The sequence below is a fragment of the Pongo pygmaeus genome, chromosome 8, assembly GCF_028885625.2.
Source record: "Pongo pygmaeus isolate AG05252 chromosome 8, NHGRI_mPonPyg2-v2.0_pri, whole genome shotgun sequence".
Classification (NCBI taxonomy): Eukaryota; Metazoa; Chordata; class Mammalia; order Primates; family Hominidae; genus Pongo; species Pongo pygmaeus.
This window is the reverse complement of record NC_072381.2, coordinates 108,539,363-108,564,988: the sequence shown is the minus strand read 5'-3', so window position 1 is coordinate 108,564,988 and position 25,626 is coordinate 108,539,363. Positions and strand designations below refer to the sequence as shown.

The 25,626-nt window shown below is 45.6% G+C and overlaps 2 protein-coding genes across 2 annotated transcripts in view; one reads left to right on the top strand and one right to left on the bottom strand.

Annotated features, from left to right (window-relative positions):
• Positions 1–25,626, top strand: part of NT5C2 (5'-nucleotidase, cytosolic II) — a 186,881-nt gene that overhangs the window by 18,209 nt on the left and 143,046 nt on the right. The gene's annotated exons all lie outside the window — the stretch shown is intronic.
• On the bottom strand, positions 13,788–14,691 carry RPEL1 (ribulose-5-phosphate-3-epimerase like 1). Its single transcript, XM_054436844.2, is given in 2 exon segments — positions 13,788–14,213; positions 14,216–14,691. Coding segments are annotated over 2 exon segments (798 nt in total). The 5' UTR covers positions 14,670–14,691; the 3' UTR covers positions 13,788–13,869.

The window sequence follows — 25,626 nt, the reverse complement described above, 5'->3', positions numbered from 1 at the left end:
TTCAAGATGAGATTTGGGTGGGGACAGAGCCAAACCATATCAAATATCTACTGGCAACATGTAGAATGTGTATTAAAATGCAGAATATGGGCCAGGCACGGTGGCTCATGCCTGTAATCCCAGCACTTTGGGAGGCCGAGGCAGGCAGATCATCTGAGGTCGGGAGTTTGAGACCAGCCTGGCCAACATGGTAAAACCCTGTCTCTACTAAAAAAAAAAGATACAAAATTAGCCAGGCATGGTGGCACATGCCTGTAATCCCAGCTACTTGGGAGGCTGAGGCAGGAGAATCACTTGAACCTGGGAGGCGGAGGTTGCAGTGAGCCGAGATCACGCCATTGCACTCCAGCCTGGGCAACAAGAGCGAAACTCCATCTCAAAAAAAAAAAAATGCAGAATATGTGTGTGTTAAAATCTGCATCCAAGGTTGACTTCTAAAGACTACTTGGAAAGCCTTGTGCAGTAAGGGAGGGGAGGGGTTTACAAAGATGTAATATGTAAAGCACAGCCCCTGCCCTTCACTGGGTGGTGGGAGGAAATGTGTGCAAGAAGCAGTCTGCTTAGAACAGCAAGGGAGTCCTTAACGTGGCTTTCTGGGGACAACAGAAAAAGGAATTTGGCTATGTAGGCTGGTCCTGGTGCAACCCTTCTTTATAAGAAGTGTTAATGACTTAGACCCCACTGGCTTCACCTGTAGTGCTATAGGGGGCCCCTGGTGGGCCCAAAACACAGACAGAGGAGGAAAAAGGTAGGACCAGAAAAAAAGAAGGAAAGTGGGAAGGAAAGAAAGTGAAGAAGAAAGTGAGAGTAAAGGATGTGCATTACCAAGAATCTAGCATTTACATCCTACTTCCTAATACAAACAACATTTTCACGAGAATCCTGTGAGGTGACCATTGATATTTTTATTCTGTGGATAAAAGTAAAAAAGGGAGAGAGGTCAAGGGACTTGCCCAAGGTCATAAATTTAGGTTTCTAACTCAAGACCTTGTACTGTGTTTTCCATTGCACCAGTTGTCTCTCCACCAAGAGAAAGTGCCTCAACTCCTGAACTATGGGTTTCTTTTCCCAGTTTATAAGGCTATTTAAAATCTTCTTTAAAACTATACGCCAGGCGCGGTGGCTTACTCCTGTAATCCCAGCACTTTGGGAGGCCGAAGCCAGAGGATCACCTGAGGTCAGGAGTTTGAGACCAATCTGGCCAATATGGTGAAACCCTGTCTCTACTAAAAATGCAAAAATTAGCCAGGCGTGATGGTGGCCGCCTATAATCCCAGCTACTCAAGAGGCTGAGGCAGGAGAATTACTTGAACCCGGGAGGCAGAGGTTGCAGTGAGCTGAGATGGCGTCACTGTACTCCAGCCTGGGTGACTCTGTCCTTAAAAAAAAAAAAAAAAAATTAGCTGGGCATTGTGGCAGACACCTGTAATCCCAGCTACTCGGGAGGCTGAGGCAGGAGAATTGCTTCAACCCAGGAAGCAGAGGCTGAAGTGAGCAGAGGTCATGCCACTGCACTCTAGCCTGGGTAACAGAGTGAGACTTTGTCTCAAAAAAAAAAAAAGGAATGACGGAAACAGAAAATTACCATTAGAACACCACAGTAATAATTGCTGCTGCAGATAAAGTCCACTGATGAAGCTAATATTAGTGGGCAAAACTCTAAGGAGAACCAGGATATTTACATAGCATCTAAGTATAAACTTCCAAATATGCATTAATTATCTTGTTTTTAACCTATGTCCCCAAATGCTTTGATACCCCTCCCTCCACAATGGAAAGCTTAATTCTCCTTCCCTTAAGTGTGGGCTGATTTAGTGGTGCACTTCTAACAAATCACGCAGGGGTCAGCATAGTCCCAAATAGGAAATATATTAGGCTGTTTAAGCCATATGGTCTCTTCTGCAACAACTCACCCCTACTGATGTAGCATGAAAGCAGCCATAAAAAATATGTGAATGAATGAGTGTGGCTGTATGCCAATAAAACTTTATTTATAAAAACAGGCAGTGGGCTGGATTTGGGCCTCCAGCCATGGTTTGCTGACCTCTAGAATAGCATATGAAAAAGAAAAAATAGTAACTTTGCAGTGGAGAAACTTGGCAGACACTACCTTAACTTTGAGTGATCAAAGTTAACATTACCAGTAATAAGGAATACTGAAGTGTTATCAGTAAAAATGGCAGAGTAAGGAAATCCAAAAGTTTGTCCCTCCATAAATGCAACCAAAAGGTTAGTTAAAACTGTTAGAATTGGCCAGGCACGGTGGCTCATGCCTATAATCCCAGCACTTTGGGAGGCCAAGGAGGGCTGATCACGAGGTCAAGAGATCGAGACCATCCTGGCCAACATGGTGAAACCCTGTCTCTACTAAAAATACAAAAATTAGCCATGCATGGTGGCACACGCCTCTAGTCCCAGCTGCTCGGGAGACTGAGGCAGGAGAATCGCTTGAACCCGGGAGGCAGAGGTTGCAGTGAGCCGAGATCGTGCCACTGCACTCCAGCCTGGCGACAGAGCGAGACTCCATCTGAAAAAACAAACAAACAAAAAACAAAAAAACTGTTAGAATCAACTTTTCAGAACTCTGGACACTAACCAAAAGGCCTGCAGCAGCCAGTGGAATGTTTTCATAAAAAAGACAGCTGATTCTTAGTAAGAATAGCAAGCTTTGTAGTGTTTTAACTTACCCTGGTCCCATCCCCAGGTTAGCAGTGAATTTGGAGAAAATAGCTACAGTCCCAGTATAGGTACCAGTACTAGAGGGAAGAGAATGGACCTAATTTGCAAAGAATTGTTTTTGTTTTGTTTTGACCTGTATGGTGGCTCCCTGGAGGACTTTCTCAAGGGCTTACCTTTATCTTGTCTAACTTGGAACTCTCTAGCGGTGAGTGTGGCTACCCAAGGAGCATTTGTTGAAGATATTTACAGGCAAATGTTTTGGTTATTTCTGCCCGGGGCATTGGATAACAGTTGGGGCAAACAATAGACTAATATAAAGCTTGGGAGAGAAGACTGAAGAATGAGATGCTTTGGAGAAGAAGGACTTTGAAAAACTGACATATCCCTGGGAAACCAGAAAGCCACTTGCATGCCAAGGCCTATGCATATGTTCAGGAAAGATCTGAGAATGTCCTAAGTGTTCTGGCTGATCTTCAGGCTCTTCACAAGCATGAAGCAAAGGCTAAGGCAAAGAGCTAGATTCCATCTGAAAAAAAAAAAAAGATAAGAGCAACCAAATAGAAATCCTTGATTTGAAAAGTACAATAACTGAAATGAAAAATTCACCAGAAGAGTTCAGCAGCAGATTTGAGCAGACAGAAGAAAATATCAATGAATTTAAAAATAAATCAATTGAGATTATCAAGTCTGAGGAACAGAAAAATAAAAGAACGAAGATACATGAAGAGAGCCTAAGATAACTTCTGGAGTTCCAGAAGGAGAGGAGAGGAAAAAAAGGAGCAGAAAGAATATTTAAAGAAATAATGGCTGAAAACTTGAAAACCTTCTAAATTTAATTTAAAACATTGATCTATACATCTGGAAAGCTCAATAAAATCCAAGTAAAATAAACTCAAAGAGATTCACACCAAGACACATTGTAGTCAAATTGTTATAAGCCAAAGGCAGGAGAGCAAATCTTGAAAACAGTAGGACAGTGGGGACTCATCACAAGGTGGGTGTGGTATGCATGCCTGTAGTCCCAGCTACTCGGAAGGCTAAGGTGGGAGGATAGTTTGGGCCCAGGAGTTCGAGTTTAGCTTGGGTAATATAGTGAGACCCCATCTCAAATTTAAAAAAAAGAAAGAGGCTGCACATGGTGGCCTGTAATCCCAGCAGCAGTTTGGGAGACTGAGGCAAGAGGATCACCTGAGGGGCCAGGAGGTCAAGATCAGCCTAAGATACATCTGAGACCCTGTCTCTCCAAATTAAAAAAAAAAAAAGCCAGACTCAGTGGCATGTGCCTGTAGTCCTAGCTACTTGGGAGGCTGAGGCAGAAGAATTGATTGAGCCCAGGAGTTTGAGGCTGCAGCGAGGCATGATCATGCCACTGCACTGAAGCCTGGGTAGCAGAGTGGGACCTTGCTTCTTTAAAAAAAAAAAAGGAAAAAGTAGGCTGGGCATGGTGATTCATGCCTGTAATTCCAGCACTTTGGGAGGCTGAGGCAGGTAGATTGCTTGAGCCCAGGAGTTCAAGACCAGTTCAAGACATGGTGAGACCCTGTCTCTACAAAAAATACAAAAATTAGCTGGGCATGGTGGTGCATGTCTGTATTCCCAGCTACCCGAGAGGCTGAGGTGGGAGGATTGATTGAGCCTGAGAGGCCAGGAGCCATGATCCCTGCACTCCAGCCTAGGTGACAGAGTGAGACCCTGTCTCACAAAAAAGAAAGGAAGAGAAAGAAAGAGAGAAAGAGAAGAAAAAGAAAGAAAGAAAGAAAGAGAAAGAGAGAAAGAAAGAGAAAGGAAGAAAGGAAGGAAAGAAGAAAGAAAAAGAAAGGAAGGAAGGAAGAAAAGAAAAAAAGAGGGAGGGAGGGAGGAAGGAAGGACTCATTGTGTACAATGGATGCTCGATAAGATTAACATCCGATTTCTCATCATGGGCCAAAAGGCAGTAGGATGACATATATTAAGAGTGCTGAAAGAAAAAAACACCCCCTGTCACCCCAGAATTCTCTATCTAATGAAACTATTCTTCAAAAATGAAGGAGGGAAAAAAGAAATTAAAACATTCTAAGATAAAGACTGGAAGATTTCATCACTAGTAAACCTGGCCTATAAGAAATCCTAGGCCAGGCACGGTGGCTAACTCCTGTAATCCCAGCACTTTGGGAGGCCAAGGCAGGTGGATCACCTGAGGTCAGGAATTTGAGATCAGCCTGGCCAACATGGTGAAACCTCGTCTCTACTAAAAATAAAAAAAACTTAGCTGAGCATAGTGGCACGCACCTGTAATCACAGCTACTCGGGAGGCTGAGGCATGAGAATTGCTTGAACCTAGGAGGCAGAGGTTATAGTGAGCCGAGATTGCGCCACTGCACTCCAGCCTGGGCAACAAAGGAAGACTTCATCTCAAAAAAAAAACAAAAAAAGGAAATCCTAGAGGAGGTCTTTCAGACTGAAATGACAGTAGACAGTAATTTGAATCTACATGAAGAAATAAACCATTAAAGGTAACTCCATAGGTAAATATAAAAGGTAGCATAAATGTATTCTTGTTTAATTTTGTTTAATTTTTTCCTATCCTATTTAAAAGATAAGTACATAATGCAGTAATTATAAACCTGCATTGATAATGCACACAATGTATTAAGATGTATTTTGTGTGAAAATAATAGCACAAAGAAGGGGAGAGGGAACCAAAGCTATATAGGAGCAAATTTTTTGTGTAATAATGAAATTAAGTTGGCATTTACCTAAACTAAGTTGTTATTAAATAAGATGTTAATTGTAATTCCCAGGACAATGACTAAGAAATTAACTCAAAATGTAGTAAAAAGGCTGGGCACGGTGGCTCATGCCTAAATCCCAGCACTTCGGGAGGCCAAGGTGGGCAGATCACTTGAGGTCAGGAGTTCAAGACCAGCTTGGCCAACATGGCGAAACCCCATCTTTACCAAAAATATAAAAATTAGCTGGACGTCATGGTGTGTGCCTGTAGTCCCAGCTACTTGGGAGGCTGGGGCAGGAGAATTGCTTGAACCCAGGAGCAGAGGTTGCAGTGAGCTGAGATTGTGCCACTATACTCCAGCCTGGGTGACAGAACAAGAATCTGTCTCAAAAAAAAAAAAAATTAGTATTCTTCCCAATATGCATAACTTCAATTTAATCATGAGAAAATGTCAGACAAACTCAAATTGAAGACTATCCAACAAAATACTTAACCAATACTCTTTTTTTTTCTTTTTTCTGAGATGGAGTTTCTCTCTTGTTGCCCAGGCTAGAGTGCAGAAGCATGATCTCAGCTCACTGCAACCTCCATCTCCCAGGTTCAAGCCGTTCTCCTGCCTCAGCCTCCCGAGTTGCTGGGATTACAGGTGCCCACCACTATGCCTGGCTAATTTTTGTATTTTTGGTAGAGATGGGGTTTCACCATGTTGGCCAGGCTGGTCTTGAACTCCTGACCTCAGGTGATTCGCCCACCTCTGCCTCCCAAAGCGTTGGGATTACAGGCGTGAGCCACTGCGCCCGGCCGACTTAACCAATACTCTTAAAAAAAATAAATAAAAATTTTAAAAAATCAGGCAATGGGCTGGGTGCAGTGGCTCACGTCTGTAACCCCAGCACTTTGGGAGGCCAAGGCGGGCAGATCACCTGAGGTCAAGAGTTTGAGACCAGCCTGGCCAACATGGTGAAACCCCATCTCTACTAAAAATACAAAAATTAGGTGGGTGCCTGTAATCCCAGCCATTCGGGAGGCTGAGACAGGAGAATTGCTTAAACCTGGGAGGTGAAGGTTGAAGTGAGCCAAGATCGCACCATTGCACTCCAGCCTGGAAGACAACAGCGAGATTCCATCTCAAAAAAAAGAAAAAAAAAATCGGGCAACCAGATTTTAATTTTTTATTTATTAAAAAAAATTTTTTTTTAATTTTTAACTTTTTTTTTCTTTTGAGACAGTGTCTCACTCTATTGCCCAGGCTGGAGTGCAGTGGCACGATCTCGGCTCACTGCAACCTCTGCCTCCCAGGTTCGGACTACAAGCGCATGTCACCACGCCCAGCTAGTTTTTGTATTTTTAGTAGAGACAGGGTTTCATCATGTTGGCCAGGTTGGTCTTGAACTCCTGGCCTCAAGTGATCTGCCCACCTCGGCCTCCCAAAGTACTGGGATTACAGGCATGAGCCATTGCTCCTGGCCTAATTTTTTAAACTTTTATTTAAGTTCAGAGGTACAAGTGCAGGTTTGTTATACAGGTAAACTTGTGTCAGGGGTTTGTGTACAGATTATTTCATCACCCAAGTATTAAGCCTAGTACCCATTAGTTATTTTTCCTGATTCTCTCCCTCCTCCCACCCTCCACCCTCTGAAAGGCCCCCATGTGTGCCCTTCCCCTTTCCCCTCTATGTGTCCATGTGTTCTCATCATTTAGCTCCCACCAATACTCTTGAAAAATATCAAGATCATGAAAGACAAAGAAAGACCCAGAGACTGTCATAGACAGAGGGAGACTAAGGAGATATGGTAACTAAATACAATGCGGTATCCTGGGTTGAATCCTGGAACAGAAAAGGACATTAATGGAAACACTAGTGAAATCTGAATGCAGCCTGTAGTTTAGTTAATCGTATTGTACTAATGTCAACTACATAGTTTGGATAAATGTATTTTAACATTAGGGGAGAGAACAGGTACTATCTTGTCAACACTTCTGTAAATCTAAAATTATTTGAAAATAAATTGTTGTAGGGCTGGGCGCAGTGGCTCACGCCTATAATCCCAGTACTTTGGGAGGCCAAGGGCCGGGGGGATCAGGAGGTCATGAGTTTGAGACCAGCCTGACCAACATGGTGAAACCTGGTCTCTACTAAAAATACAAAAATTAGCCGGGCATGATGGCAGGTGACTGTAATCCCAGCTACTCAGGAGGCTGAGGCAGGAGAATCGCTTGAACCCAGGAGGCGGAGGTTGTAGTGAGCAGAGATCGCACCATTGCACTTCAGCCTGTGAGACAGAGTGAGACTCTATCTCAAAAAAAAAAAAAAAAGAAAATAAATAGTTGTAGAAAAAAACCTATAAATTGAAAACTATAAAATTTCACTGAAAGAAATTGAAGTCCAGGCACAGTGGCTCACGCCTGTAATCCCAACATATTGGGAGGCCAAGGTGGGCAGATCACTTGAGCCCAGGAGTTCAAGACCAGCCTGGGCAACACAGTGAGACCTTGTTCCTACAGAAAATTAGCCAGGCTTGATGGCACATGCCTGTAGTCCTAGCTACTTGGGAGGCTGAAGTGGGAAGATCACTTGAGCCCAAGAGTTTGAGGCTGCAGTGAGCTGTGATTGTGCCATTGCACTCCAGCATGGGTGACAGAGGTTGGAGTGCAATGGCACAACCACAGCTCATTGCAAACACAAAACAAACCAACCTGAAAGCCAAGATTAAATGTCTCAGGGGCCTGATTGGGTGGATCTTTAAAGGTGTCTGTCACTTCTGTAAGTGGAGGCAAGACCACTTGCCACAGATTTTGTGTCCAGTGTTAAGACACCTGAGTCCCTGCCATCCATCCTTAGTTATATCAGTAGAAGGCAAGGAGGCACCCACTACTATAGGGCAGATTATGAAATGGAATGCTTTTTGCAGCCCGATGATGGTAAATAAAAGGGCAAGGGGTAAGGAAATTTGGGCAAAATAAAAGCCATGGCGTTTCCTGTGGAGATGAGGATTGAGACTATATCACTTCTCTTTTGAGAGTTCCTGCTCTTAGAACTTATCAGATGGATTGAGATGGTGTTGAATAAGATTCACTGGCAGGAAAGTGGGCTAAGAGAATCCACTAGGAAGAGTTAGCCCTGGTGACATATGTGAGCATGCAGTTGTTGTGGTGGGGGTAGAGGTGAAGGTGATGATGGCGGTGGAGGTGGTGGTGGTGATGGTGGAAGAGGTGGAAGTGGTGAATGGCAGTAGAGGTGGTGGTGATGGTGGTAGAGTTGGTGGTGGAGGTGGTGGTGGTGATGGTGGAAGAGGTGGAAGTGGTGAATGGCAGTAGAGGTGGTGGTGATGGTGGTAGAGTTGGTGGTGGAGGTGGTGGTGGTGATGGTGGAAGAGGTGGAAGTGGTGAATGGTGGTAGAGTTGGTGGTGGAGGTGGTGGTGGTGATGGTGGAAGAGGTGGAAGTGGTGAATGGCAGTAGAGGTGGTGGTGATGGTGGTAGAGTTGGTGGTGGAGGTGGTGGTGGTGATGGTGGAAGAGGTGGAAGTGGTGAATGGCGGTAGAGGTGGTGGTGATGGTGGTAGAGTTGGTGGTGGAGGTGGTGGTGGTGGTGGAAGAGGTGGAAGTGGTGAATGGCGGTAGAGGTGGTGGTGATGGTGGTAGAGTTGGTGGTGGAGGTGGTGGTGGTGATGGTGGAAGAGGTGGAAGTGGTGAATGGCGGTAGAGGTGGTGGTGATGGTGGTAGAGTTGGTGGTGGAGGTGGTGGTGGTGATGGTGGAAGAGGTGGAAGTGGTGAATGGCGGTAGAGGTGGTGGTGATGGTGGTAGAGTTGGTGGTGGAGGTGGTGGTGGTGATGGTGGAAGAGGTGGAAGTGGTGAATGGCGGTAGAGGTGGTGGTGATGGTGGTAGAGTTGGTGGTGGAGGTGGTGGTGGTGATGGTGGAAGAGGTGGAAGTGGTGAATGGCGGTAGAGGTGGTGGTGATGGTGATAGAGTTGGTGGTGGAGGTGGTGGTGGTGATGGTGGAAGAGGTGGAAGTGGTGAATGGCGGTAGAGGTGGTGGTGATGGTGGTAGAGTTGGTGGTGGAGGTGGTGGTGGTGATGGTGGAAGAGGTGGAAGTGGTGAATGGCGGTAGAGGTGGTGGTGATGGTGGTAGAGTTGGTGGTGGAGGTGGTGGTGGTGATGGTGGAAGAGGTGGAAGTGGTGAATGGCGGTAGAGGTGGTGGTGATGGTGGTAGAGTTGGTGGTGGAGGTGGTGGTGGTGATGGTGGAAGAGGTGGAAGTGGTGAATGGTGGTAGAGGTGGTGGTGATGGTTGTGGTGGTGGTGGTGGTCGTGGTGGAAGAAGTTGAGGTGGTGAATGGCAGTGGAGGTGGTGATGGTGGTGGAGGTGGTGATGGTGGTGGAGGTGGTGATGGTGGTGGAGGTGGTGGTAGCGGTGGTGGTAGTGGAGTGGCAGGGAGTTCTGGCACAACATATGCTGAGGCTGGAAACCCTCTGACCCAGTCATTGCCACCTAACCCCAGGAAAAATGGCCAAGCATGTGAGGGTGACCTTAGGAGCCTAGCGTAGAACATCACAGACATCCAGAGCAGCAGGGTCCCTGCAGCAGGGGAAGGGGCATGTTGGGCTGTGCAGACAGGGTTTTCATCAGCCACACATGTGGCAGTGACGGCAACAGCAGTTCCCCCAAACAGATTCTCTGATGAGTGGAAATGTGTCTTCAGTTCTCTATCTTTGAAGCACTTGGAAACAAAACTGGCCCCTTTGGATGGAGTAAACACCAGGGATGTTGGACAGCTCAAGAGGAGGAGAAGGGATATTGGACTTTCTGCTAACCTGGCACATGGATGGTCAAGGTGGTTTTGTTTTGAAAAGTAGAAGGGCCGTGTGTGGTAGTGCATGCCATAGTCTCAGCTACTTGGGAAGCTGAGGTGAGAGGATCACTTGAGCACAGGAAGTCAAGGCTTCAGTGAGCTCTGATCATCCCTCTGCACTCCAGCCTGGGTGACAGAGCAAGATCCCATCTCAAAAAAGAGAAAGAGAGAGAGAGAAAAGAAAAGAACAATGGAAGAGATGTGACCTGATTTGTGCCCCAGGGTTGGTAATGCAGGTTGTTTCAGGTCACGCTGTTTCCATGCATTAAAGACTGAGCTTCTGAGAAGTCACAGCATCCTATGTTCTGTCATGATTTCTTTTGCGTTTTTTTTTTTTTTTTTTTTTAACATCAGAACCAGCGTGGAGGAAAACAGGAATCCTAACGTGAATAGAAGGGGCCTGATCCTTCAGAGAGCACCAGCTCTGTAACCAGCCCCCCACATGCCCCCACTGCCAAGTATGCTAGTTTTCTGTTGAACAGCACCATGCCCCCTTCCCACCCACTGTGGATACAAGATTTTCTTGTATCTTGATTCTATTTGCTTTCCTCATTACTTCTTCTCAGAGCCCAGAAGTGGACTCACAAATGCTCAATGTTCTGTAATGAATGTTTAGTAATCCATAGTTTCTATTACTCAAATAAATTTATTTTTAGCCTGGGCAACATGGCGAAACCCCATCTCTACAAAATAAAACAAATACAAAAATTACCTGGGTATGGTGGCATGCACCTGTAGTCCCAGCTACTTTGGAGGCTGAGGTGGGAGAATCACTTGAGCCCGGGAGGTAGAGGCTATAGTGAGCTGTGATTGTGCCACTGCACTCCAGCCTGGGCAACAGAGTGAGACCCTGTCTCCAAAAATAAATTTGTTTTTAAGAAATTAATTAGAATGGCTTATTCCTGCTCTAAAAGCTTGTGATTAATGACTTGGTGCTTTTAAAGCATTTCCTGTACATGGAGGCAGTGTCAGGGCCTAATTCAAAGGCTTTTCTTTCCTTCTTTCTTCAATGAGAACAATGCCCTCCCGCCACCCCAACCCATGCCAAATGGGTTCAAAATGTTGGGAGATAGCTACCTTCAGAGATCCACTCAGAATTAGAGCTCTTGTTATAATTAAAGAACTAAGTCTAAGACTAAGTTTTCATTCAGCCTTGTCAAAAGAATAAAGGTAAATTTTTTTCTCCCAGCTGTTCTGTTGTAATTTTCTATTCTTTTAAAATAAATTTTAACTTTGATTTTATTATTTTTCATGTTGTTATACAGTCTTAAGGTATTAAAAATATTGTTCATAATTTTCACTTTTAATAGCTGCATTATATTCCATCAAGTTGGCATAATTTAGTCATTCTTCAATAGCTAGACATTTAGGGGTTTTCCCCCCTAATTTTTATCATTGTAAAAAACATTGCAGTGGGCCAGGTGCGGTGGCTCACGCCTGTAATCCTAGCACTTTGGGAGGCCAAGGTGGATAGATTACTTGAGGCCAGGAGTTCGAGACCAGCCTGGCCAACATGGTGAAACCCCAACTCTATTAAAATTAGCCAGATGTGGTGGAGGGCGACCATAGTCCCAGCTACTTGGGAGGCTGAGGTGGGAGAATCACTTGAACTTGGGAGGCGGGGTTGCAGTGAGCCAAGATTGTGCCACTGCACTCCCGCCTGGGTGACAGAGCGATGGGAGGGGGAGGGGAGTAACACCAGTTGAGTACTTACTCTATGCCAGGAACCATACCAGGGGCATTTACAAAGTTAATCCAATTAAAACCTCATAACAACCCAGAGATTATTATGCATATTTAACACAAATGGAATCTAAGGCTTCAACATTCAACAGGCCAAGTAACTGCTCAAAGTTCTAAAAACAAACAGAGCTGGGTTTTAATACAGGTCAGTCTTACATTAGAGCTCATGCCTACTCAACATATCATTCCTTTTTTTGTTTGTTTTTGTTTATTTTTTGAGACAAAGTCTCACTCTGTCACCCAGGCTGGAGTGCAGTGGTGTGATCTCAGCTCACTGCAGCCTCGACCTCCCAGACTCAAGTGATCCTCCCACCTCAGCCTCCCAAGTAGCTGGGACCACAGGAACATGCTACCACATCTGGGGAATTTTTGTATTTTTTGTAGAGACGGGGTTTTATATTGTTGCCCAGGCTGGATCATTCTTTCTTAAAACCATGTTCAGAATCAAGTTGAGTAGCCTCCTGTAGAACTATCTGGCATGGGGTAATGGGAAAATGGCAAATACCAGGCTTGTACATCACCACTCACCATTCCTCACTCATGGCAGCCACAACTAATCAAACCTGGCACTTTACCCTCTTAATTCAATAATTAAGAATTCAAAACCTAGGAATTCTTTCTCAATTCACTGTTTCAGGCAGGTGCTACCAACAGATAGGAGTTGGCATGGGAGATGTAATCAGGCACGTGGGTTCAAACCTATACTGCACACTTACTAGCTATATGACCTGGAGCAGGTCATGCAACCTTTCTGAGGCTCAGTTTTTGTCAACTGTAAATTAAGATAATATCTCATTTGCAGTAGAATTGCCTTAGAATTATCCTGAGGATTTGTTGACAACATATATGTAAAAGTACCCAGCACTGTACCTGGAAGAGACCAGGCCATGAAAAGTGTATAGCCTTTGAGGAGCCCATCAATCCCTTCAGCTCGTGCTCTGGAAACTGTAGGGAGCACTTTTCTTTTTTAAATGGGGACAAAAATATCTGCTTTATTATTACCACTTACTTATAGAGGTGATTTACAGATTTAATGAGAATATATCAAAGTACTTTATAATTCACAAAAATATAAATTTATACAATGCTATCTACTTTGTATTGAGCATATTCTAAATTCTGGGACTAGTACTGGAAACTTTACATATATAGTGTTACCTCTTAATTCTCAACACAACCCCACAGTTGTTATAATTACATTTAATGTATAAATGACTTCAGAGAAACAGAAAAGATTGGGTGATTTGTTAAAGGTCCAGCTAGAAAAGGGCAGTCAGAATTCAACCCAATATTACTTCCATACAGAGGTTTTACTTTTTCCTTTCTACTCAGAGCTAACACAACAGCATTATTTAACGTCCTTAAGAATGGTGGGGAGGAATCACTGAATAACCTGCTTTGACAAAACACCCTGATAAAATCTATGCTTGTATTTTAGAACCCCTGGGTTTCACACATTGTTTTTATAGTTTTTACACATCAAGTGTAAGGTGAAAAGTGATAGATTTTAAGAACCAAGAATATGGTATGCCATCCCACCCAAACTTATAAACAAATCACAAATAACATGAAATAGAAAAAAAAACATAAAGACTTCCTTTGCTTTTGGAAAACAGCTGAGAAACAACAAAACTCTTTTCAGAAGTACAGACAAAATTTGTTTTTGTAGTGTAGTTAATATGCCCTCCTTAGGCATTAAGACACTTTTCTGTTTGTAACCTTAATGCAGCCGTATTTTTACTGTTTATAAAAATCAAGTCTCTCAATAAAAACAGTAACTTACTAATCATTAAAAAATTGCATCACTAAAAATGTAGTTATACACACCAATTTCTGACCTCTTAGAATATTCTGCACAATCAGTTTTAATCACTGGAATGAATTACTGCTCAAAAAAGCAGTACGGCTTCAATTGCATTATGATTTGGTAGTCAATATTCCTGTTTTCCAGTAAAAGGGAGATTTCATGAACAGAAACATTGGGCTCCTTATGGTTGCATCGATCAAGAGAACGTCTCTGAGCAGCTTCTGAGCAAACATTTCTTAATAGGTTGATCACAGATCTGGGGTCTTCACTCCTCACAATAGCACTGCCAGACACAATCATGTTAGCTCCTGCCTCTGCACACTTATGGACATTGTCAGAACCTACTCCAACATCGACCTCTATATCCAAAGATGGGAAGTGGGTCCTCAATCAGTGAACCTTTGGCATCATATCTTCCTGAATTTCTGCCCTCCAAACCCCGGTTCCACTGTCATAACCAAGGCCATATCTATTTGATTAGCCCATGGTGCCAAATACTCAACTGAGGTTCCTGGTTTGATGGCAAGGCCAACATTCATCCCATTCTCCCGAATGTCTTTAATCAAAGCCCCTGGGTTCTCAGTAGCCTCGAGATGAAAGGTGTACTGATTGGCTCCTGCTACAGCCATTGGCTTTACCCACTGTTCTGGCTTGGACACCATCATGTGCTTGTCAAAGAAAGGGTCCTGGCCTAGCTGTTTTCGAAGGCTTTCTACCACAGGGTGACCAAAGGTGATGTTGGGAACAAAATGCCCATCCATTACATCCAGGTGCAGATAATCGGCCCCAGAGTCTAGCATCCGGAGGCACTTGGCCCCTAAATTGGCCAGGTCGCTGTTGAGGATGGACAGGCCAATCTTGCAGCCTGACGCCATACCACTGGCTCCCAAGAGCAAGTTACCCCACAAGTCCCCGGTAACACCAGAGCCCACTTTTTTTTTTTTTTTAAACCAGGAAATTCTATCAAAGAATCACAGTTTGGCCAGGCACGGTGGCTCATGCCTGTAATCCCAGCACTTCAGGAAACCAATGCGGGAGGATCACTTGAGCCCAGGTGTTTGAGACCAGCCTGGGCAACATAGTAGGACCCCGTCTTTACAAAGTAAAAAATGTGCCTGTGTGATGGCACATGCCTGTGGTCCCAGGTACTCGGGAGGCTGAGGCAGGAGAATTGCTTGAGCCGGGGAGGCTGAGACTTCAGTGAGCCGTGATTGCGCCACTGCACTCCAGCCTGGGTGACAGAGTGAGGCCCTGTCTCAAACAAGAGACAGAAAACAAACAAAAAAGAAACCCCGAAACATAGTTTGGAGAGAACTATACAATAGCAGTCAAGTACAGGCTGTGAATTCTGTAGGTTTAAAAAAACGGTGAGGGATGGCCAGGTGCGGTGACTCACGCCTGTAATCCCAGCATTTTGGGAGGCCAAGGCAGGTGGATCAGCTGAGGTCAGGAGTTCGAGATCAGCCTGGCCAACATGGTGAAACCCTGTCTCTACTAAGAATACAAAAATTAGCTGGGCGTGGTGGCATGTGCCTGTAACCTTTGCTACTCGGGAGGGTGAGACAAGAGAATCGCTTGAAGCCGGGAGGTGGAGGCTGCAGTGAGCAGTGATAATGCCATTGCACTCCAGCCTGGGTGACAGAGCAAGACTCCGTCTCAAACAAACAAAAAAATGGTGTGGGATACCCTGGGAGACGTGGTTCAGGGATCCCTTCTGGAAGAGTTGGATATGAGAGGGTCTGAAGATTTAGGGTTTGGAGGAGGCAACAGTTGGAAGGTGGAACAGCATAAGCAAAAGTAGTAAGAGAAAGTTGAGAGCAGAGAGAGGAGACTGACTCTTCCATCATCAAGGGTCTGGCCTGGGGAGTGTCTTCAGCGGGGAAGGAAAAGTACCCTCCCCGGCCGGGTACTTTGGGTTTTCCTGGCATTCTCTGCCAGCTCGTGATCTTACCCAACCAACCCCAGGAGCACCCGAAGCAGCAAAGACTCTGCACGTTTCATGACTACCACCAGGAGGCAGTATGGCCCAACAACTTGGAGCATCAGGGTTCATTCAGTTCCTAGTTTGTTCCAAGAGCTGATCTAGGAGCATGAAAGTGTCCACCAATCTAATATTTGTGGAGCACTTTGCATGGAGTTTTCAAAGTACTTTAACCCCGGTGATCTGATCTAATACTAACTACAACCCTGTGTGGTCTCTATGTGTTGGTATCATCTACCTGAAGGAACCGATGTTAAGGATTTAAGTGAATTATTCAAGTTCATTTAGATTGTGCAAGAATCTGAATTTGAACCAAGGGCCATAATCTCCACCTCGTGCCCTCTACTACAACTTACTGCCTTTTGTTAAGGAGACAGGAGCATACAAATATTTAGCATAATAATAAAAGCTTATATTAATAACTATTAAGAACCAATGGCAGTTTCAGTTTGATAAGATGAAAAAGTTCTGGAGATGGATGGTGGTGATGGTTGCACAACAATATGAATACATTTAATGCCGCTGAACTGTATACTTAAAAGTGGTTAAAATGGCAATTTTTTTTTTTTGAGAGAAGTCTCGCTCTTGTCCCCCAGGTTTGAGTGCAATGGCTTTATCTCAGCTCACTGCAACCTCTGCCTCCCGGGCTCAAACGATTCTCCTGCCTCTCCCTCCCAAGTAGCTGGGATTAAGGCGCCTGCCACCATGCCTGGCTAAGTTTTGTATTTTTTAGTAGAGACGGGATTTCACCATGTTGGCCAGGCTGGTCTCGAACTTCTGACCTCAGATGATCCACCCGCCTTGGCCTCCCAAAGTGCTGGGATTACAGGCGGGAGCCACCGTGCCCGGTCTGCAATTTGTTTTTTTTTAGGCAGGGTCTCACTCTGTCCCCCAGGGTGGAGTGCAGTGGTGGAATCTTGGCTTACTGCAGCCTCAACATCCTGGGCTCAAGCGATCCTCCCACCTCAACCCCCTCAAAGTAGCTGGGATCACGGGTGCATGCCACCACACCCAGCTATTTTTCTGGAGAGATGGGATTTTGCCATGTTGCCGAGGCTGGTCTCAAACTCCTGAGCTCAAGCAATCCTCCTGCCTTAGCCTCCCAAAGTGCTGAGATTATAGGCATGAGCCACTGCACCCAGCCTAAAATGGCAAATTTTTTTTTTTTTTTTTTTTGATACAGAGTTTCACTCTTGCTGCTCAGGCTAGAGTGCAATGGCACGATCTCGGCTCACTGCAACCTCCATCCACCTCCTGGGGTCAAGCGATTCTCCTGCCTCATCCTTCTGAGTAGCTGGGATTACAGGCATGCACCACCACACCTGGCTAATTTTGTATTTTTAGTAGAGACGGGATTTCTCCATGTTGGTCAGGCTGGTCTCGAACTCCCAACCTCAGGTGATCCATCAGCCTCAGCCTCCCAAAGTGCTGGGATTACAGGTGAGAGCCACCGCGCCTGGCAAGATGGCAAATTTTATGTTATGTGTATGTTAACACAGTTTAAAAAATGACAACTACATAAATGGTTAACTATATAGCATTTATTAATAACAATAGTTACTGTTATATATCAGTAGCTGCCTTTGAAAGCACTTACGAACTTATTATTTCTTTAATTCTCACAATCATCAATTGAAGTAGGCACCATTATTATTCTTATTCAATAAATAATTTCAGGCCAGGCGTGGTGGCTCATGCCTGTAATCCTAGCACTTTGGGAGGCAGAGGCAGGTGGATCACGAGGTCAGGAGTTCAAGACCAGCCTGGCCATATAGTGAAACCCCATCTCTACTAAAAATACAAAAACTAGCTGGGTGTGGTGGTGTGTGCCTGTAGTCCCAGCTGCTTGGGAGGCTGAGGCAGGAGAATCACTTGAACCCAGGAGGTGGAAGTTGCAGTGAGCCGAGATCGTGCCACTGCACTCTACCCTGGGTGACAGAGCGAGACTCTGTCTCTAAATAAATAAATAAATAAATAAATAAAAATAATTTCATCACTGGGTCTGTCTTTACTCCCCTCCCTCTCCCCAGACCCCACCCCAATCCCCTTCCTCAGCAACCCTGGTATAGGCTGTGATCTGCACTTCACTGGTCCTTGGTTAACCAGTGTTGTAAGTGTGATAGAATGGGAAGACCATGGGCTTTGGAGTTTACTGACCTGGAGCTGATAGGGTCTCAGCTGTTTTACTGGCTGAATGTTCTTGGACAAGTTACTTAATCTCTCTGAGCCTCAATTTTTTCATTTATGAAATAATAATAGTATTTACTTCATAGAGTTGTTGTGATGAGCAAATAAGATAATGTATAAATGTGAAATGCTTAACAGTGCCTGACACATAGAATGGACTAAAAAATGTTGGCTGTTATTGTTTGCTCCTAGTAGGATGCTCAGACAACAATAAATAAATAGGCCAGGAGCAGAGGCTCAGGCCTGTAATCTCACGCCTGTAATTCCAGCACTTTGGGAGGCCAAGGCAGGCGGATCACCTGAGGTCAGGAGTTTGAGACCAGCCTGACCAACATGGTGAAACCCCGTCTCTACTAAAAATACAAAAATTAGCCAGGTGCAGTGGCAGGTGCCTGTAATCCCAGCTACTTGGGAGGCTGAAGCAGGGGAATCGCTTGAACCTGGGAGGCAGAGGTTGCAGTGAGCCGAGATTGCACCACTGCACTCCAACCTGGGTGACAGAGCGAGACTTGTCTCAAAAAAAAAAAAAAAATTGAAAAGAAAACAACAATAAATAAATAGATGGGTATGTCCCGAGGGGATCTGAAATACCTCCTGGCCCTCGTGAGGGTGGGGATGTTGGAGGAAAGCAGCACACAGCAGAGAATGTTTAGCCCCAATCAGCTGAGCTCATGGAATGACAGGACGAGGTGTGGTTCTTGGAGTCCAACTTCATCATCTTACAGAGGAGGAAATCGAATCCCAAGAAAGGGAATAGTGTTATGCAGAGTCACCCCTTTGTGCCAGTCAACTGGGAAATTACCCTGAGAAACAGTCTGGTGTGGTGAGAGCCCCTCCCTGGAAGTCAGGCCCAGGCAGTCATGTGAGTTCTCCTTAGTCAGCTCTAGGGCGCCTCCCAGAAAAACAGCAGGTTACCACCAAGTCCTCTCCAGCCTCAGGGCTGCTCTGAGAGGTGCTCACCTCTGTCCTTTTTCTGCAGGATCAGCCAAGAGGATCATGAAACCGGGAGATCAGCAGTTTATTGTAGCTTCTAGGGCAGGGGGTACGGGGAGAGAAGGAAAGGGAGGGGCTCTGGGCACACTGCCACAGCCGTACCTTTGGTTAATATTTATTCTTTCTTCTTCTTTGGCCTGAAAGCCAAGGGAAGGTTAGTAACAGCTTGTAAAACAGGATCCCAGAGACTTGAGAAGCTGGTTCCTGTGAAAGATGACTCAGCACAGGCCTTTAGAATGCCAGGCAGTGTCCCTTGCCTGGATGCTGCACAGCCCCGCGAGTGCCGTGTGGGCCCCTTTGGCTGTTACAAAGTCCAGGCTATTTGTCTGCTCAGCGGGGTACTTGTCTCCTAGGAGCTGGGCCATGTCCTGCAGTCCCCAGCTCATGAGTGGGTATTAGCATCAGGGTCCTTGTTGTGGTTTGATCTCTGAATCCTTTCCCTTACAGAGACCCTTCATGCCTTGCCTACATACAGTGACCCTCTTTTTCTCCAGGCCGTCATTGATACTGCCTCTAGACTGGGCTTTCCAATGCATTTCATCAGGGCGTTCCCAAAGGATGCCTCACTGCCTATAAACTCAGCTCCCATTTCCTTAGCACAATGTGGTCCTGACCAAAATTTCTCCTTCAGGCCGGGCGCAGTGGCTCACGCCTGTAATCCCAGCACTTTGGGAGGCCAAGGAGGGTGTATCACCTGAGGCCAGCAGTTCGAGACCAGCCTGGCCAACATGGTGAAACCCCATCTCTACTAAAAATACAAAAATTAGCCAGGCGTAGTGGTGCACGCCTGTAGTCCCAACTACTTGGGAGGCTGAGGCAGGAGAATCGCTGGAACCCGGGAGGTGGAGGTTGCAGTGAGCTGAGATTATGCTACTGCACTCTAGCCTGGGCAACAGAGCAAGACTCTGTCTCAAAAATAAAAAATAAAAATAAAAAAAAATTTCTGCTTCATCCCAATCCCCTCTCCTTCCTCCTGCCATGCGCCCCGTACTCTAGCCCAGGGTTTCTCAGTGTAGTCTGTGGACCATCTTCTTCAGAATCATTCAGGACATGATTCTTGGGCACGAGACCTACTGAATGGAAAATGCAAATTCCTGTGCTCCAGAACTACTGAGCCAGCTGTTGCTGGTACCTCGGAACCTGCATTTTAATGATACTGGGGCTGATTTTTGTGTAGAATACAGTTTAAGAACTACTGCTCTGCCAAACCAGATTGTTGAGTTTCCTGACTGTATCTGGTTAGTCACACCTTTCTCACTTCCTGCATTTTGCAGCCTCATGCACTCTGCTTCTCCTTTAAGCTTTGTCTCACACATCAGCTCTTCTGTGCTGCTTTCCCCGAATCCAGGTTCCTTTCTCTGTGTCCACATATCCATTGCACTTTCTACCCACCTCTGCTATAGTATCTTCTTATCACGTCAGAGCTAATTATTGGCTCCTTTACTTGTTTGTGAACTCCCTAAGGACCATGGATGTTTCATTTTGAATCCCCAGAGCCTAGCAAAATACCTGGCAGGGTGAGGGCATTTAATGCATGTTGCTGAATGAATGAATGAATGACTGTATGAATTAATAATGAATGGAGACCAGGTCATAGTCTAAATCAGAAAAGTAGATTAAGGCTGGGCATGGTGGCTCACGCCTGTAATCCCAGCACTTTGGGAGACCAAGGCGGGAGGATGGTTTGAGCCTAGGAGTTTGAGACCAACCTGGGCAACATAGTGAGACCTCATCCTTACAGAAAATTTAAAAAGGCCAGGCATGGTGGCTCACACCTGTAATCCCAGCACTTTGGGAGGCTGAGGCGGGAGGATCAAGAGGTGAAGAGATGGAGACCATCCTGGCCAACACAGTGAAATCCCATCTCTACTAAAAATACAAAAATTAGCTGGGCATGGTGGGGCGTGCCTGTAATCCCAGCTACTCAGGAGGCTGAGGGAGGAGAATCGCTTGAACCCAGGTGGTGGAGATTGCAGTAAGCTGGGATTGCGCCACTGCACTCCAGGCTGGCGACAGAGCAAGACTTTGTCCCCCCAAAAAAAAAAAAAAAAAAATTAGATGGGCATGGTGGCAGCTGCCTGTAGTCCCAGCTACTCAGGAGGCTGAGGTGGGAGGATCGCTGGAACCTAGGAAGTCAACTTTGCAGTGAGCTGTGATTGTGCCACTGCACTCCACCCTGGGCAACAGAGCAAGACCCTGTCTCAATAAAAAATAAAAAAAAAAAGAAAGAAAGGAAAAGTAGATTAAGCCCATTATGTAGTGGACAGAGCCATATTTATCAGGCAGACTCCTGCTTCACAGTTGCAGTCTAACTTGTTCTAAATGTTTGATCTTTTCTTGAGGAAGCTATGGGTTTACATTGTGGCAAAGGTAGTTAGGTAAGTTATGAGTTAGGACTAAGAAATATTTTTTAAAATCCCAACGTGTTTGTATGGGAGGCCAAGAAACAGCTTTCTCTTGATCTGTCTCTGAGGATAGATCCTAACAGACTTTTTCTCCACCCTAGACCTGTTCCCGAGGATTATCCATTTCAGAATTCTTGACCTTCTAACTCTAGTGACGTAACTGCCTCAGTCAGGCACGCCCTGGACTTTGTCATGATTGTCCAGCTCAGAAATGCCAACAAACTGGTCTCTGGCCTGAACTTCCTTGCCATCGGTTTACTCCCTTCCCCTACTCCCAGCTCCCTGCATCTCTTTCCCAAACCCCAGCCCATGAGTGCCTCCTTTCTTCATTCTTGTCCACAGGGAGGTGCTCCTCTTGCTGTCTGAGGCCAGTCCCTCCATGGGTGCTGGATTCCATCCTTCCCGATCCCTCGGCTCCATCTGCAGCAGCACACTTCCCTCCATCCTCACTCTCTCCTTTCTGGCTTTTCCTTCCATACATAAACAGTCAAGCTTCTCTCACCTCAGAAAGGTGCCTCTCTCTAGCTATAAGCCGGTCTTGCAAATTCACTTCACAGCAGACAGAGCTTATCGAAAGAGCAGGCCCTGTTTGCTACCCACTCACCCTTAACTCCATTTCTGGCCCCACCTCTCCAGTTGTTCTTCCCAAGGCCACAGCAACCTCCTAATTGCACAATCTAGCAAGTAGTTTTTTGTTTGTTTCTTTGTTTGTTTTTGAGATGGAGTTTCGCTCTTGTTGCCCAGGCTGGAGTGCAATGGCACGATCTCGATTCACTGCAGCCTCAGCCTCCCGGGTTCAAGCAATTCTCCTCCCTCAGCCTCTCAAGTAGCTGGTACTATAGGCGCCCGCCACCATGCCCAGATAATATTTTGTATATTTTTTAGTAGAGACAGGGTTTCACCATGTTGGCCAGGCTGGTCTTGAACTTCTAGCCTCAGGTGATCCTCCTGCCTGGGCCTCCCAAAGTGCTGGGATTACGGGCGTGAGCCGCCGCACCCGGCTGCAAGTAGTTTTCAATTGCTATTTTGCTTGCACTTTGTGTGGCATTTGACACTATGAACTACTCCTTTCTTCTGGAATCTCTGTTGTTCTTTAGTTCTTCCTTCATTTGCAAAGCACTCTCTTTGTTCCTTTTTTTTTTTGAGGCGGAGTCTCACTCTGTCACCCAGGCTGGAATGTAGTGGTGCAATCTTAGCCCATAGCAACTTCTGCCTCCCAGGTTCAAATGATTCTCATGCCTCAGCCTCCCGAGTAGCTGGGACTACAGGTGCCTGCCACAATCCTGGCTACTTTTTGTAATTTTAGTAGAGACGGGGTTTCACCATGTTGACCAGGCTAGTCTCGAACTCCTGACCTTAGGTGATCTGTCTGCCTTGGCCTCTCAAAGTGTTGGGATTACAGGCATAAAAAAAAGACTGCACCCAGTCTGTTTTTTTTTTTTTTTTTTTTTTTTTAGAGACAGGGCCTGGCTGGGCCTGGTGGCTCATGCCCGTAATCCCAGCACTTTGGGAGGCCGAGGTAGGCGGATCACGAGGTCAGGAGGTCGAGACCATCCTGGCTAACACGGTGAAACCCCGTCTCTACTAAAAATACAAAAAATTAGCCAGGCGTCGTGGTGGGCACCTGTAGTCCCAGCTACTCGGGAGGCTGAAGCAGGAGAATGGCGTGAACCTGGGAAGCGGAGCTTGCAATGAGCTGAGATTGCGCCACTGCACTCCAGCCTGGGCGACAGAGCAAGACTCCATCTCAAAAAAAAAAAAAGAGACAGGGCCTGATTCTGTCATCTAGGCTGGAGTGCAGTGGTGCCATCTTAGCTCACTGTAGCCTTGAACTCCTGAGCTCAAGCAATCCTTCTGCTTGAGCCTCCTGAGTAGCTGAAACTACAGACATGCACCACCATGCCTGGCTAATTAAAAAAAAAATGATTCTTTGGTGGAGATGGGGTTTTGTTATATTGCCCAGGCTAATCTTGAACTCCTGGCCTCAAGTGATCCTCCCAACTCACCCTCCCAAAGCTCTGGAACTGCAAGCATGAGCCACCGTGCCTGACCCATCTACTACCTTCTTTGTGGGGTCCTCTTCCTATTCCCAAATGTCAGCAGTCCATACTTTTCCTTGTTTAGTTCTTTTATCATCTTTTATTTGCTTTTTCTGCTATAGCTTGTAGAATCTAATGCTTACCACTTACTGTGGAAGACATCTAACATCTGTGAATCTTAATAAAATGGGGATTGTCATGAAAAATATAATTTATGCACGTAAAGGGCCCAGCAAAGCCTCTGGCATAAAGTAGAGGCTCACTAAATGGCAGTAATTTGTATTATTATCATTAATAATAAAATAATGTCTCAATCTCCAGCCTATAGGTTTATATCTTTATTATTATTTTAAACACTTTTTATTATGGTGAATTTTGAACAGAATTGCATCATGAATTTCCATGTACTTATGACCCAGCCCCAATAACCATCAACCCATAACCAATCCTGCCCCATTCACCTCATCCTCTATAACTTTTATAAAAAGGTACAAACTTAAAAAAAAAACCTACAATACTATTATCATACTTTAAAAATCCAATCATTCGGCTGGGCGCGGTGGCTCACGCCTGTAATCCCAGCACTTTGGGAGGCCGAGGCTGGTGGATCACGAGGTCAGGAGATCGAGACCATCCTGGCTAACACGATGAAACCCCGTCTCTATTAAAAAAATATCAAAAAAATTAGCCGGGCGTGGTGGCGGGCACCTGTAGTCCCAGCTACTCAGGAGGCTGAGGCAGGAAAATGGCGTGAACCCGGGAGGCGCAGCTTGCAGTGAGCCGAGATGGTGCTACTGCACTCCAGCCTGGGCGACAGAGCGAGACTCCATCTCAGACAAACAAACAAACAAACAAAAATCCAGTCATTTGCAATCCAGGTGGTATATCTGATTCCTTTGAGATATTGCCACCTGGATGTTTCCCAGGCACTTCAAACTCAACATGTCTAAAGCTGAACTCATCACCTTCTCAGAATTCTGTTCTTCCCTGCTCCCTTGTGGTCCTTGTCTTGGTGATGGATATCCCTGTTGCCCAGTCCCTCAAGTCAGAACCTTGGGAGTAGCCCTTGGCTCCTTGTTCTTCCTCACACTGCATCCAGCCAGTCCCTGAAAAACTCTAGTATCTCTTCCCTGCAGCTCTCCTGCCGGTGTCTAATAGTACAGGCCCTTGTCAGGTCTCTGCCTCTGGACATTAGCTCTCTAACTGATGTGTCTCTACTGAGTCTTTTACTTCTCTAAATCTGTTAACCCTCTTGCCAATTATTTTTCTCCAAGGATTTTTTTTTTTTTTTTTTTCACTTTTTTGTAGAGATGGAGTCTTGCTATGTTGCCCAGGCTGGTCTCTAATTCCTGGACTCAAGTGATCCTCCCACCTCGGCCTCTCAAAGTGTTGGGATTACAGGTGTGAGCCACCATGCCCAGCTGACCGTTTTTTTAATTGCAGTAAAATAGACATAACAAAATTTACCATTTAATCATTTTAAAGTGTACAGTTCAGTTCACATTGTTGTGCAACCATCATCACCATCTATCTACAGATCTTTTTTTTTTTTTTTTTTTTTGAGATGGAGTCTCACACTCTGTCGCCCAGGCTGGAGTGCAGTGGCGCGATCTCGGCTCACTGCAAGCTCCACTTCCCAGGTTCACACCATTCTTCTGCCTCAGCCTCCCAAGTAGCTGGGACAACAGGCGCCCGCCACCACGCCTGGCTAATTTTTTTGTATTTTTAGTAGAGATGGGGTTTCACCGTGTTAGCCAGGATGGTCTTGATCTTCTGACCTCATGATCTGCCCGCCTCGGCGTCCCAAAGTGCTGGGATTACAGGGGTGAGCCACCGCACCCGGCCTCTACAGATCCCTTTCATCTTCACAAACTGAAGCTCTATCAGAGCTTCAGAAAGTCTCCATTCCTCCTCCCCCAGCCCCTGGCAACTGCTGTCATCTACTTTCTTTTTGTTGTTGTTTGTTTTTGAGACGGAGTTTCGTTCTTCTTTTTTCTGAGTCTGGAGTTTCGTTCTTCTTGCCCAGGCTGGAGTGCAGTGGTGCAGTCTTGGCTCACTGCAACCTCCGCCTCCCAGGTTCAAACGATTCTCCTGCCTCAGCTTCCCAAGTAGCTGGCATTACAGGCACCCACCACCACTCCCAGCTAGTTTTTTTGTATTTTTAGTAGAGATGGGGTTTCACCATGTTGGTCAGGCTACTCTCGAATTCCTGACCTTAGGTGATCTG